General features: G+C 35.5%; 1 protein-coding gene across 4 annotated transcripts in view; it reads left to right on the forward strand.

Moving 5' to 3' along the window:
- PTPRZ1 (protein tyrosine phosphatase receptor type Z1) overlaps positions 1 to 13473 on the forward strand; it is a 195130-nt gene that overhangs the window by 134413 nt on the left and 47244 nt on the right. For 2 of the 4 annotated variants that reach the window (XM_003261255.3, XM_030825513.1), the window contains exons 11-12: positions 2077 to 2123; positions 7709 to 11264. In XM_003261255.3, coding sequence (XP_003261303.2) covers positions 2077 to 2123; positions 7709 to 11264 — 3603 coding nt within the window. The remainder of the gene's footprint in view (positions 1 to 2076; positions 2124 to 7708; positions 11265 to 13473) is intronic. The other 2 variants (XM_004090211.2, XM_004090212.2) reach the window with 1 other exon arrangement.

Genomic DNA, 13473 nt, shown 5'->3' on the forward strand with positions numbered 1-13473 from the left:
GCTCTGGTAAAATGATAAAAATAAGTCAAATGCAATACTTTTGCAATTCATTGCAAAATATTGAAGAAAAGGAGAATAAATCCTCAATGTGATAGTTATACATACATACACTTCCCCAACCATTATTACGATTAAATAAGAAAATTATATTTGCCCATTAAAAGTATGAAGTTAGGTAGAGTTAGACCATTTTTAAAAAATTTTAAACACCTTCTTAAGCATGTTGAAACAAATGGAAAATAGTTGATATTTTTTCCATATCCGCTTAGCAGAGGAAAAACCTACAGTTTGTGTACCACTAACAAGTATTTGATTATGATTTGCCATTATGAGCATTAAATATTTCAACAGTCTATGAAAAAGAGTGGCTACACTTCAAATTATTTTCAATAAAACTAAGTATTGTCTAATGGGCTTAATCTGAAGATTTTTTACATGCATGAACTTTAGTCATAGCTTTTAGAAAGTCATATGAAAGGTCATTTGTCACAGTTTAGTTGCATCTCATTTTTAAATTCACATGTATTAATTTGCATGGCGATTACAAAGACACAAGTGTTTGAGATAATTGAAATCACTTTAATTTGGAAACATAAAGAGTAAAGAGCATGAAGAACAGATGGTGACGAAAGGATTTCATAGGAAGAAAAATAGAAGAAAGAGACCACTAATGATTGAAATAAAATTTCCAAAGTCCTTCATGGTTAGTTTTAACAAGAAAAAAAGTGAGAATTAAAAGTAAGATTGTGATTGTTTCTAGTGAGTACTTTCCTTTTTAAATTACAGCAGTTGTTTAGAGTAAGTAATTTTGAAACAGCTAAGTTGTCAAGAGTATGAACTTTATCTGAATCTTCTTGGGAGCTAGGCATGCTTAACAGATTTTACATGAATTCTCATTTTATGGTTTTCAATATATTAATACCCAGGAGTCTTGATAAAAATAAAGTCAAGAAACTTTGTATTGGAAAACAGACCTGGGTATAATAAACATTTAATGTTGGTTCAGTTATACCTTGAAATTTCTATAGAGTATACATTTCCTTTGAGGACATAAAACATAGAACATAAGCAGCATTAGGATAGTGCAGAGCGTAAATTTTGGCGATAGCCTGAGATTCCATAAAGGCGTGGGAGTTTGAAGAACATCATTATAATAATGCTCAAACCTCACAGTTACTTTGTCTACCATCTTCCTAATGACCCAGGCAGCTCAGACCAAGACTAAAGAAAAATTCTCCTCTGGCCGCTCAGTAACGTGGTAAAGTGACTAGATTCCTTCTTAGGCGAGAAAGAACCAGCTTAGTCTTTCCTGACATTCCCTGACAGGTCCTGTTTTAGAACTGAGATATTCGTATGTCGATTCTGATTTGTTAGGACAAGCAGACTTGAATGATCCTGGTCATCAGATTCTTTAAGTAGACGGCATTAGCTGAGTTTCCCTGGGGAGAATGCACAAGATTCACTCTGTTAGTTCTTCTTACTGACCGTAAGGCTGGAACCTGCTGGAAAACACTCTTCATTTTACCTGGTGCAGCACCATGTATAGAAATAGGTATGAGGCCAGATTTGAGGAGTGAAGATAATTATTTGTCCCTCAGTCAAAATAGAAACTTAAGGAAGAGGTAGCTGAATAAGAAAATAAATTCTAGCAATTCTCCAGAAAATCCCTGGCATTTCCCCAACCATGTTTTCATCAGCCCTGCTAAGGATGAAATAACTCTGTACTGATGAAAAATTATTTGCGTTTCTTTACACTCAGTTTTATCGGTTTCACTGACCTCCTCTCTATTCTTAGCTTCAATCAGACTTAGGGGCAGGGAGAATGAGGATGGGAGTGGAGTGGTAGGTAGAGATCAAGGTTTGGGTAGAGTTACATATAAGCTCATATAGTGTTGTGTTGTAGTGTTCAGTAATGTTGAAAACTAAAATTTGGAATTTTTATTGTGAGAAAGTCTGTATTTTCAAAGCTGACATTAACTTTTTTATTCTTTTTAATTTTTCTCTTTCACCCAAAGGTAAATCCACAAAGGCTGAAATAGTTGAATAAAAACTTTAATTTTGTTTTTAATTTTGTAGAACTTGATCTTTTCCCTGAATTAATTGGAACTGAAGAAATAATCAAGGTATCATAGCCGTTTTTATATTCAAATGTTTTAATATTAAGTGGTCTATTTTGAATTGTTGCTTAGGTGTTAGGTATTGCCACATGAATAAAAGTTGTGTGTATGATTCATTGTTTGTGGGGTTAGTTGCTAAGCTTTATAGATAGTCACATAATTTATATACATGATTCTCTTATGAAGAAGTTGAAAGATGTTTTGATTGGTATAGTACTAAAAAACAAGAAATATAAATGGTGATGAAGAAAAAACAATGAACTTTAAAAATAATTATAGCTATGCACTACAGCTATAAACTGGAATTTTTTTAGTCTCCAAATTTTTCTGAAAAACTAAAATTATATTTAACCAGTTCTTAACATTCTACAGTTTATATATAAATAACCAATGATTGATAGATTAACGATAAATATGGCCCAAAATATAAATTGTATATATATTTTTTTGCCCATTTAAATTGTTTGTTATTTAGCTGATAAATATTCATCTACTCGAAGAACATCGTGCTAACAACAGACACCTATACTACGAGTAGTCTACACTTTTTATAGATAAAATTTATAGGTATTTGAGACTATTAATTTTAACATTATTTTATTTTTTTAAATAGAAAATGATTCTTTAATATCTTTTATATTTCATCATATGCATTAATGTGCTGTTCATCATAACTGAAGTTGTGTTTTCAGTTCAGGTGCTACTGTTGATGATAGTACAAATGTGTACATGTGTATAGATTGTGTAGGAGCTGATAAAAGTGTGATAACTAGTGCTGTTATCTAGCAATAAATAACAATTAGATCTTTCATAGGTATAAACTATCTTGATATTTTACGTATCTTATGGCTAGTCTCCCTTACAAGGGACTATTTTGCCAAAATGACCAGTCTACGTTTTAACAAGAGTTTGCAGATTTCAGCTAAGAATATCTTTATTTGTATATGTACATACATGTTCACATGCATATGGAGATATGTATATATATATATATATATACCTACAAGTGATCAACAGAATTAAGTCAGAAAAGAAATTATATTTGTGCTGAGTTGTTAATTCAAATAATTGGTCTGACATACTGATGTAAGCCCTTTTTTCAGTAATTGGTGCCAGGTACTAAATGATATTCTGTTTAAGTTCCATCTCACATAATAAGTATTACACATCACAAACTTTTTAGAAAGGGCCAAGGAATGATCAATTATTTTTCATAGTAATTCCCATTACCATTATTCATGATCCATGTTTAGTTACTTTAGTTACAAGATCCGTGTTTAGTTATTTTTCTTCTCTATTGCCATTAACCCTAAGGCAACTTTTACCATAAGCCTACAAAAGTTATTTAAAATCTTCCAATGTTAATTACTAGTAAATTTCTACATAAAACTATAATATTGTATTTAGTATAATATTTAGCTGTGTGAATAGGCTACACATGTGACTTTATATACAATTTTAAATATTTTCCATTTTTTAATGGACATATAATACTTCTACATATTTATGAGGTATATAGTGATCAAATCAGGGTAGTTTGCATATCCATTATCTCAAACATTTACCATTTTTCTGTGTTGGAAACATTTGAGATCCTTTTTTCTACCTATCTGAAAATATATATTATTGCTAACTATAGTCATCTTACAGTGCTATCAAACACTAGAACTTATTCTTCCTATCTAGCTGTAATTTTGTATCCTTTAACCAATCTCTGCCTGTCGCCCCCTCCCCACTACATTTCTCAGCCTCTAATAACCACTATTCTACACTCTACTTCTATTAAATCAACTTTTTTAGCTTCCACATAGGAGTGAGAACATGCAGTATTTATCTTTCTGTTCCTGGCTTATTCCACTTACATAATGGAAGTATATCTTTATTTTTGTCATACACTCTACAATAGGATCCCTAAAGCTATGCCTGTCATGGTGCCTCTGGTCTCGCCATTTACATATATGACAAACACAAGCAGATCTTCCTGTTAGAGAAGAATGTGAAGATATGTGAGCAGGCTGGCTTGTTGTAGTCAGAGAAAAGTTCCTAGATAGGAGGGAAAAAAAAGCCTCAGTACATCAGCCCAGGTCCCAACAGGAAACAGATGTCACACTCAAGTGGAGTCATGGAGGTTAATTTAATCAAAAAGGACGATTCACAGGTGTGGGAAGTCTTAATGCAAATAAACAAGAGGTGGCATTGTACATTTGGTATGAATGATATCAGGGACTCGTTGTTACATCTAAACCTGAAAGGCAAGAAGGCAAGGAGAAGGTGCAGAGAGAATGGCACAGCAGATGCCGTGGCCTCCGTAATGGGACAGCACCATCCTGTGGTGACCAGTTAGGTAAGGAACCTCCCAAGGAATCACCACATTCTCTGGCCACCCACCTAAAATAGAATGGAGATGGGTGGAGAGAGGCTGTGGAAAGCAAAATGAGAATATACAACACACTGAGGAAGGAGTCACCTGAGAAGGCAGAGTAGAATTAAAAATCAGTGTCATTACTTGTTGGTAGACGGCTATGATCTAGAGGAAAATGAGGAAGAGAAAGAATTCTTATGACATTAGGCTTATTTGGTTTGTGGGGCTTTACCCATGGTGGTAGTGCCCAAAGAAACAGCAGCTCTAATTCTTTGAGCTGGAAGAATCCTTGGCACTGCCAAAGGGGAGGGAGGCAGCTACCACCACACAGATGGGGATTTAAAATAAAGGATACAGGAGCAATGATTGGTAAGCTTGGCTTGGCAAATTGGTAGTAGTTCTTGCTATTGAAATTAACTATTGTATTAATAATATATTGTCAAATCAAAAGAGACCCGTGTCATAATGTGTCTTCCTGATGCATGATTATGAGATGGGATGAAAACACTGCTTAACCAATCCACTATTCACTTCCTTTGCTTCATGCAGGAATGAATGACAGGCTGGAAAATGCATGGAATATATTCGTAATGACTTTTAATCCCTGAATATAGAAATAAAGAGTTTGAAGAATATTTCTTAGATCCTCTCCAAACAGAAATGTATGATTTTGCAAGACAAAGTATCTGTAGCATGATCATGGCTTTACACTAACTTTTTAAAATGAAGTTGTGAAGGATAACATATGACACAGATCGAAACTACAGTGGAAGAGTCACAATAACTCCATAAAGAAATTGTAGGAAAGAGTATTTGTTAAAATATTTGTAGTCAGATATGAATAAATTAATCATAGGGCATGAATGATATGTTCTTCTTAAAATGTTGACATAGCCAATGTGACCTTACAGAGATCAACAAGATATGGCAGGGTAGGATTAATGAAAGTCTAATCACCCTCACCGGGTTCTGAGAGGTTCTGAACCTCATAAAGTTTATAGAACGCGTATGTATCTGATGTGTGCATAGTTTTTTCCCCAACTATGTAACAAGAAGAGGTGTGTAGCTTTATGTTATAATAAAAATTTTATGAAAATTTACATTGCTTATAGGAGGATATGATAAAGGATGTTTATGTGGAAATATAAGCAAAGAGAAAGAAATGTAATATTATTGTGGAAGTCAATAGACATTGTTAGATCACGTAGAGAAAATGGATGACATATCTTTGGGGAACTTTTGCTGTGAAGGAGAGACGAGAAGTAGAATGATAACTGGAAGGTGAATTAGAGGTTTTCCTTTGTGTTCCCTTTAAAGAAGAGAGATCGGAGTTAATTTAAGCTGATGAGAATGATCTGTTTGAGAATTTGAGAAAACAAATTAGAAACACAAAATAGACTGAACTACTCAATTATGTTCTATTCCCAGGTTCATGATAGGGACTAGATCTAAAACACAGAAGTGCGAATTAGCTTTAGAAAGGAAGGAAAACAACTCTTTAGTTATAACAGGACAGGAGGGGCAGAGGTAACTTGGTTGGTCCCTGTTTTTAATGTTAAGAAGAAGTGTGTCTTTGTCTGGTGGCTTCTATTTTCCCTGAAAACAGGAAGGCCATCTGCTGAGAATGGGAGGAAAGGATAGGAAAATGAAGGTTTGACAGAATTTTGGTAGAGAGAAAGAGTGTGGAGTGATACCAGAAAACTAGGCAAATATTTAGGTTTGCAAAAACAAGGAAGAGTTTAGAAACTCCACACTGCCAAGCTTAACACTGATCCCCAGCAAAACTCTGGATCAAATTATAAAACAAATATTTATGAGAACTTCTAAGGAAAGAAGAGATAATTGGCACCAACCAATTTTCCCTAAAAGCAAGTCAAGGCAAATTATTCTCATTTCGTTTTGCATTAAGTTTTTAGGTTTGTAGATTATGGGAATATTTTATTTAGGAAATTATTTGGCAGAGTCTCTCGCGTGGTCCTTGTGAACAAGGTATCACACACAATGTAAAACTTCATAAAGAATACTGACTACTTGTAAGGAAGTGTGTCAAGGGAATCTGAGAGAGTAGCCATTTTTAGCACTCAATATAATTCAGATCAAGTGCACTAACTTCCTAAAGTTGTCACATATGCTTCAGAAAATACAAGCAGCCAAATAATTAAGCTGTAAATAATGAGGCTGCCATTAAGCTTGGAATCGTGTGTTTCATACAGTGCAGATTTCCATGTGTATGACACATGCTCATGAGCACACATGGCTTAAGATTCAGATTCTTTCTACTGATATTGGTCAAGTTCTCAATGGCTGTACTCAGTAATTTTTTCTTCTTTTAAGGAACATGGCCTTAAAATATCTAATAGATGATCAGATAAATGACAATTCTAACAAGCTGTTGGGTACAAAGCTACTGACAAAATCATGTCCCACATGAACTAAAAAAAAAAAAAACTGATAACTTTGGCAATTGAGTTTTCTAAGTATATAATTAGATAGAATATGCCCAGTTTTATGTGTGTGTATATATATATATACCCAGAAGTCTCTTCCTGGGTCATTGCATGGAAGATTCAGCCTCCTGAATGGTGATTCTAAGGGAAACACAAAATTGAAAAACTAGGAGTAGAATCATATTTTGACAAGTTGCCTTTGAAATATCTGCCTAAGTCTTAAGTGGAAAATATTAAAAAACAAAAGGAGAAGAAAACCAAACACCTCTTTTAGTTCTAAATCTTCCCCTTATTATGACCTTAAAATTATGATTTGCTCTAAATGATATAATTAAATATTCTGAGTGTTCAACTACTTTGGTCTTTAAAATAATTTCATCACCAATTCTTATTACAATAAGCTAATGGCTATTTACCTTGATGCCTGATGAACAAAGAAATATAAAAACAATAAAATAAATGCCATGTTAAATAACACTGTCAATAAATAACTACAGTGTGTCTTCCTTTTAAATATGTGGTATCTATTCATTTAACCACTTCTTTCCATAGCATTAAAATAAAGGCAGCCATAAATTAGATGTTTTCATTATGTTTAATTACTCCCCTGGAGAGCGGATGGTAAAGGTTGTAGATTAGAGGTATGCATTGTACAGAATGGTGTTTTATGAGGATAAGAAGTTCCCAAGATACCACAAGTGATAACTGGCAGTGTAAGATATGAAGATTTTCTTTTTCTCTTATTTCCTCATTACTCATTAAATCTTGTTTGCTTTTCAAAGGAGGAGGAAGAGGGAAAAGACATTGAAGAAGGCGCTATTGTGAATCCTGGTAGAGACAGTGCTACAAACCAAATCAGGAAAAAGGAACCCCAGATTTCTACCACAACACACTACAATCGCATAGGGACGAAATACAATGAAGCCAAGACTAACCGATCCCCAACCAGAGGAAGTGAATTCTCTGGAAAGGGTGATGTTCCCAACACATCTTTAAATTCCACTTCCCAACCAGTCACTAAATTAGCCACAGAAAAAGATATTTCCTTGACTTCTCAGACTGTGACTGAACTGCCACCTCACACTGTGGAAGGTACTTCAGCCTCTTTAAATGATGGCTCTAAAACTGTTCTTAGATCTCCACATATGAACTTGTCGGGGACTGCAGAATCCTTAAATACAATTTCTATAACAGAATATGAGGAGGAGAGTTTATTGACCAGTTTCAAGCTTGATACTGGAGCTGAAGATTCTTCAGGCTCCAGTCCGGCAACTTCTGCTATCCCATTCATCTCTGAGAACATATCCCAAGGGTATATATTTTCCTCCGAAAACCCAGAGACAATCACATATGATGTCCTTATACCAGAATCTGCTAGAAATGCTTCTGAAGATTCAACTTCATCAGGTTCAGAAGAATCACTAAAGGATCCTTCTGTGGAGGGAAATGTGTGGTTTCCTAGTTCTACAGATGTAACAGCACAGCCCGATGTTGGGTCAGGCAGAGAGAGCTTTCTCCAGACTAATTACACTGAGATACGTGTTGATGAATCTGAGAAGACAACCAAGTCCTTTTCTGCAGGCCCAGTGATGTCACAGGGTCCCTCAGTTACAGATCTGGAAATGCCACATTATTCTACCTTTGCCTTCTTCCCAACTGAGGTAACACCTCATGCTTTTACCCCATCCTCCAGACAACAGGATTTGGTCTCCACGGTCAATGTGGTACACTCGCAGACAACCCAACCGGTATACAATGGTGAGACACCTCTTCAACCTTCCTACAGTAGTGAAGTCTTTCCTCTAGTCACCCCTTTGTTGCTTGACAATCAGATCCTCAACACTACCCCTGCTGCTTCAAGTAGTGATTCGGCCTTGCATGCTACGCCTGTATTTCCCAGTGTCGATGTGTCATTTGAATCCATCCTGTCTTCCTATGATGGTGCACCTTTGCTTCCATTTTCCTCTGCTTCCTTCAGTAGTGAATTGTTTCGCCATCTGCATACAGTTTCTCAAATCCTTCCACAAGTTACTTCAGCTTCCGAGAGTGATAAGGTGCCCTTGCATGCTTCTCTGCCAGTGGCTGGGGGTGATTTGCTATTAGAGCCCAGCCTTGCTCAGTATTCTGATGTGCTGTCCACTACTCATGCTGCTTCAGAGACGCTGGAATTTGGTAGTGAATCTGGTGTTCTTTATAAAACGCTTATGTTTTCTCAAGTTGAACCACCCAGCAGTGATGCCATGATGCATGCACGTTCTTCAGGGCCTGAACCTTCTTATGCCTTGTCTGATAACAAGGGCTCCCAACACATCTTCACTGTTTCTTACAGTTCTGCAATACCTGTGCATGATTCTGTGGGTGTAACTTATCAGGGTTCCTTATTTAGCGGCCCTAGCCATATACCAATACCTAAGTCTTCGTTAATAACCCCAACTGCATCATTACTGCAGCCTACTCATGCCCTCTCTGGTGATGGGGAATGGTCTGGAGCCTCTTCTGATAGTGAATTGCTTTTACCTGACACAGATGGGCTGACAGCCCTTAACATTTCTTCACCTGTTTCTGTAGCTGAATTTACATACACAACATCTGTGTTTGGTGATGATAATAAGGAGCTTTCTAAAAGTGAAATAATATATGGAAATGAGACTGAACTGCAAATTCCTTCTTTCAATGAGATGGTTTACCCTTCTGAAAGCACAGTCATGCCCAACATGTATGATAATGTAAATAAGTTGAATGCATCTTTACAAGAAACCTCTGTTTCCATTTCTAGCACCAAGGGCATGTTTCCAGGGTCCCTTGCTCATACCACCACTAAGGTTTTTGATCATGAGATTAGTCAAGTTCCAGAAAATAACTTTTCAGTTCAACCTACACATATTGTCTCTCAAGCATCTGGTGACACTTCGCTTAAACCTGTGCTTAGTGCAAACTCAGAGCCAGCATCCTCTGACCCTGCTTCTAGTGAAATGTTATCTCCTTCAACTCAGCTCTTATTTTATGAGACCTCAGCTTCTTTTAGTACTGAAGTATTGCTACAACCTTCCTTTCAGGCTTCTGATGTTGACACCTTGCTTAAAACTGTTCTTCCAGCTGTGCCTAGTGATCCAATATTGGTTGAAACCCCCAAAGTTGATAAAATTAGTTCTACAATGTTGCATCTCATTGTATCAAATTCTGCTTCAAGTGAAAACATGCTGCACTCTACATCTGTACCAGTTTTTGATGTGTCGCCTACTTCTCATATGCACTCTGCTTCACTTCAAGGTTTGACCATTTCCTATGCAAGTGAGAAATATGAACCAGTTTTGTTTAAAAGTGAAAGTTCCCACCAAGTGATACCTTCTTTGTACAGTAATGATGAGTTGTTCCAAACGGCCAATTTGGAGATTAACCAGGCCCATCCCCCAAAAGGAAGGCATGCATTTGCTACACCTGTTTTATCAATTGAGGAACCATTAAATACATTAATAAATAAGTTTATACATTCCGATGAAATTTTAACCTCCACCAAAAGTTCTGTTACTGATAAGGTATTTGCTGGTATTCCAACAGTTGCTTCTGATACATTTGTATCTACTGATCATTCTATTCCAATAGGAAATGGGCATGTTGCCATTACAGCTGTTTCTCCCAACAGAGATGGTTCTGTAACCTCAACCAAGTTGCTATTTCCTTCTAAGGCAACTTCTGAGCTGAGTCATAGTGCCAAATCTGATACCGATTTAGTGGGTGGTGGTGAAGATGGTGACACTGATGATGATGATGGTGATGATGATGATGACAGAGATAGTGATGGCTTATCCATACATAAGTGTATGTCATGCTCATCCTATAGAGAATCACAGGAAAAGGTAATGAATGATTCAGACACCCACGAAAACAGTCTTATGGATCAGAATAATCCAATCTCATATTCACTATCTGAGAATTCTGAAGAAGATAATAGAGTCACAAGTGTATCCTCAGACAGTCAAACTGGTATGGACAGAAGTCCTGGTAAATCACCATCAGCAAATGGGCTATCCCAAAAGCACAGTGATGGAAAAGAGGAAAATGACATTCAGACTGGTAGTGCTCTGCTTCCTCTCAGCCCTGAATCTAAAGCATGGGCAGTTCTGACAAGTGATGAAGAAAGTGGATCAGGGCAAGGTACCTCAGATAGCCTTAATGAGAATGAGACTTCCACAGATTTCAGTTTTGCAGACGCTAATGAAAAAGATGCTGATGGGATCCTGGCAGCAGGTGACTCAGAAATAACTCCTGGATTCCCACAGTCCCCAACACCATCTGTTACTAGCGAGAACTCAGAAGTATTCCACGTTTCAGAGGCAGGTTAGTTATGAATCAGAAGGACAGATTGAGGTGTGATGGTTTGCTTGCTCTAAAAGTAAAACAAAAATTATAGAAAGAAATTTGGTAAAATGGTACATCATCATTTTTAAAATCAAAACATTCAACAAATCAGTCTCCAGTTTCTGAAGTATAATTTTATTTATTATTTCAAACAATTATTTAACACATTTTGGTTTTTAATTTAATTCTCTCCAAAATAGACAAAACAATTTTTATTTATTGTCAATATTTCATACTCTACAGGATGCCTTTTATGGGTGGGGGCAATTCTGTTTGCATAATACATTTTTAGTACACTGCTTTTAAAATAAGATCAGAGTATGCTATTTTAGATGATTTTAATTTTCATACTTTTGTTCTAAAATAAGTTGTAGACTAATTCTATTTAATTATAAAATGAATTATTAAATCTGAGAGTAATGTGACATAAGCACTTCTCTCTGACACACCCCCATAGAAAGGAATTAGTTAATTTCCACATTCATATCAGCTTGGGGAGCTTTATTTATTATTATTATTATTTTATTTATTTATTTATTTATTTATTTTGAGACAGAGTCTCGCTCTGTCGCCCAGGCTGGAGTGCAGTGGCACAATCTCGGCTTACTACAAGCTCCGCCTCCCGGGTTCACGCCCTTCTCCTGCCTCAGCCTCCCGAGTAGCTGAGACTACAGGCACCCGCCACCACGCCAGGCTAATTTTTTGTATTTTTAGTAGAAACGGGGTTTCACCGTGTTAGCCAGGATGGTCTTGATCTCCTGACCTCGTGATCCACCTGCCTCGGCCTCCCAAAGTTCTGGGATTACAGGCGTGAGCCACTGCACCAGGCCGGGGAGGTTTTTGTTTTTTTTTTTGTTGTTGTTGTTGTTTTTTAAGTTTTATTACTAAGTTTTGAGAGTTAATAATGAAGTTAAAATTTTTTTTAATTTTTTGTCTTTATCTTAATGTTGCCTAAAGAGGGCAGTGTAAACCATCAAAATACATTTTACTTTATGCCTGCTGTTACACACTTTTTTAAGTTAAATAATGGGCATTAATATGTACAGTATGTATAGGTGTTGTATGACAAGATGTAAAACACTAAACATTTTTCTGTAGAAATGAATTTCATTTGTGAATGTATTTTATGCAAATTAGTTTACTGACCAGATGTTTCTTAGAGCAGATTATGTGCAGTGTTTATAACACAGATGTCTGCTTTAAATGCCAATGGAAAGAAGAGGGAAGTTCAATTCTATTAAGTATAGAAAAGTAATACTTTCATTGAATTGGTCATAAGAATTTTATAATTTGCTTTTATTAAATGTGAAGCTATTTTGAAGTTTAATAATGAAACTATTTAAATCTTAACATTAAGTTAAATCATAGGCTAATGTAACAAGATTCACTCATTGTATAAAAGTGAATATTTGTAATCCAGAACATAGACATCAGTCTCATTAGGATATTTTTCCTCTTTGCTATTTCATCTTTTTAATTAGTTGTATATTTTTTCTTCAGTGCAGCAGCAATTAAAAGTTTGTACATTTTGATAGAAAACTTTTTCTGTATTCTGAATTGATACCTATTTAACATTGCATTTTAAACACTTAAATGCTGATATGTGAGAATGAATAATGAATCCATAGGTCACTATAGTCATTAGTGCTGTCATATGTATGAACTGTTATCTGTTCTCAATTATAGTAGTTGCTTTTTAGTTTTCATTAGATTTATGTTAAAAGAAAATATCAGGAATCCATCTATCTATCTTACCAGGTAGTGACATTGATATGATCTTGCTAGACTATACTATTAGAGAAGGATATATATAATGAAATGCTAAACCTAAAATTATTGACTAAAGCTTAGCAAGTTTCTCTTCAGTGCACTAATTAGTTTTATTTAATTATCAAGTGTATGTTCTCCCACTAATTAGGATAAAACAATATGAATATGACATCCAACATTATCAAGTAACATACTTAGTGAAGTAAATAAGATCAAACAAGATTAGGGGAAAATTCTGGCCTATTTTTAAAACTGTATCTATAAAATCGTATGTAATCTGTCTTATCCAATAATTGAATATATCCTTTTATCAAATGCATGCAGACTAGCTCTGAAACTTAAAATTTTATGGTGTATTTCTAGAATGCAGAACAATTTATAGGATATGTTCTTCAAAATACTATAGGTAAGGCAAATA

Source organism: Nomascus leucogenys, chromosome 13 (assembly GCF_006542625.1).
Source record: "Nomascus leucogenys isolate Asia chromosome 13, Asia_NLE_v1, whole genome shotgun sequence".
In the NCBI taxonomy this organism is placed as follows: domain Eukaryota; kingdom Metazoa; phylum Chordata; class Mammalia; order Primates; family Hylobatidae; genus Nomascus; species Nomascus leucogenys.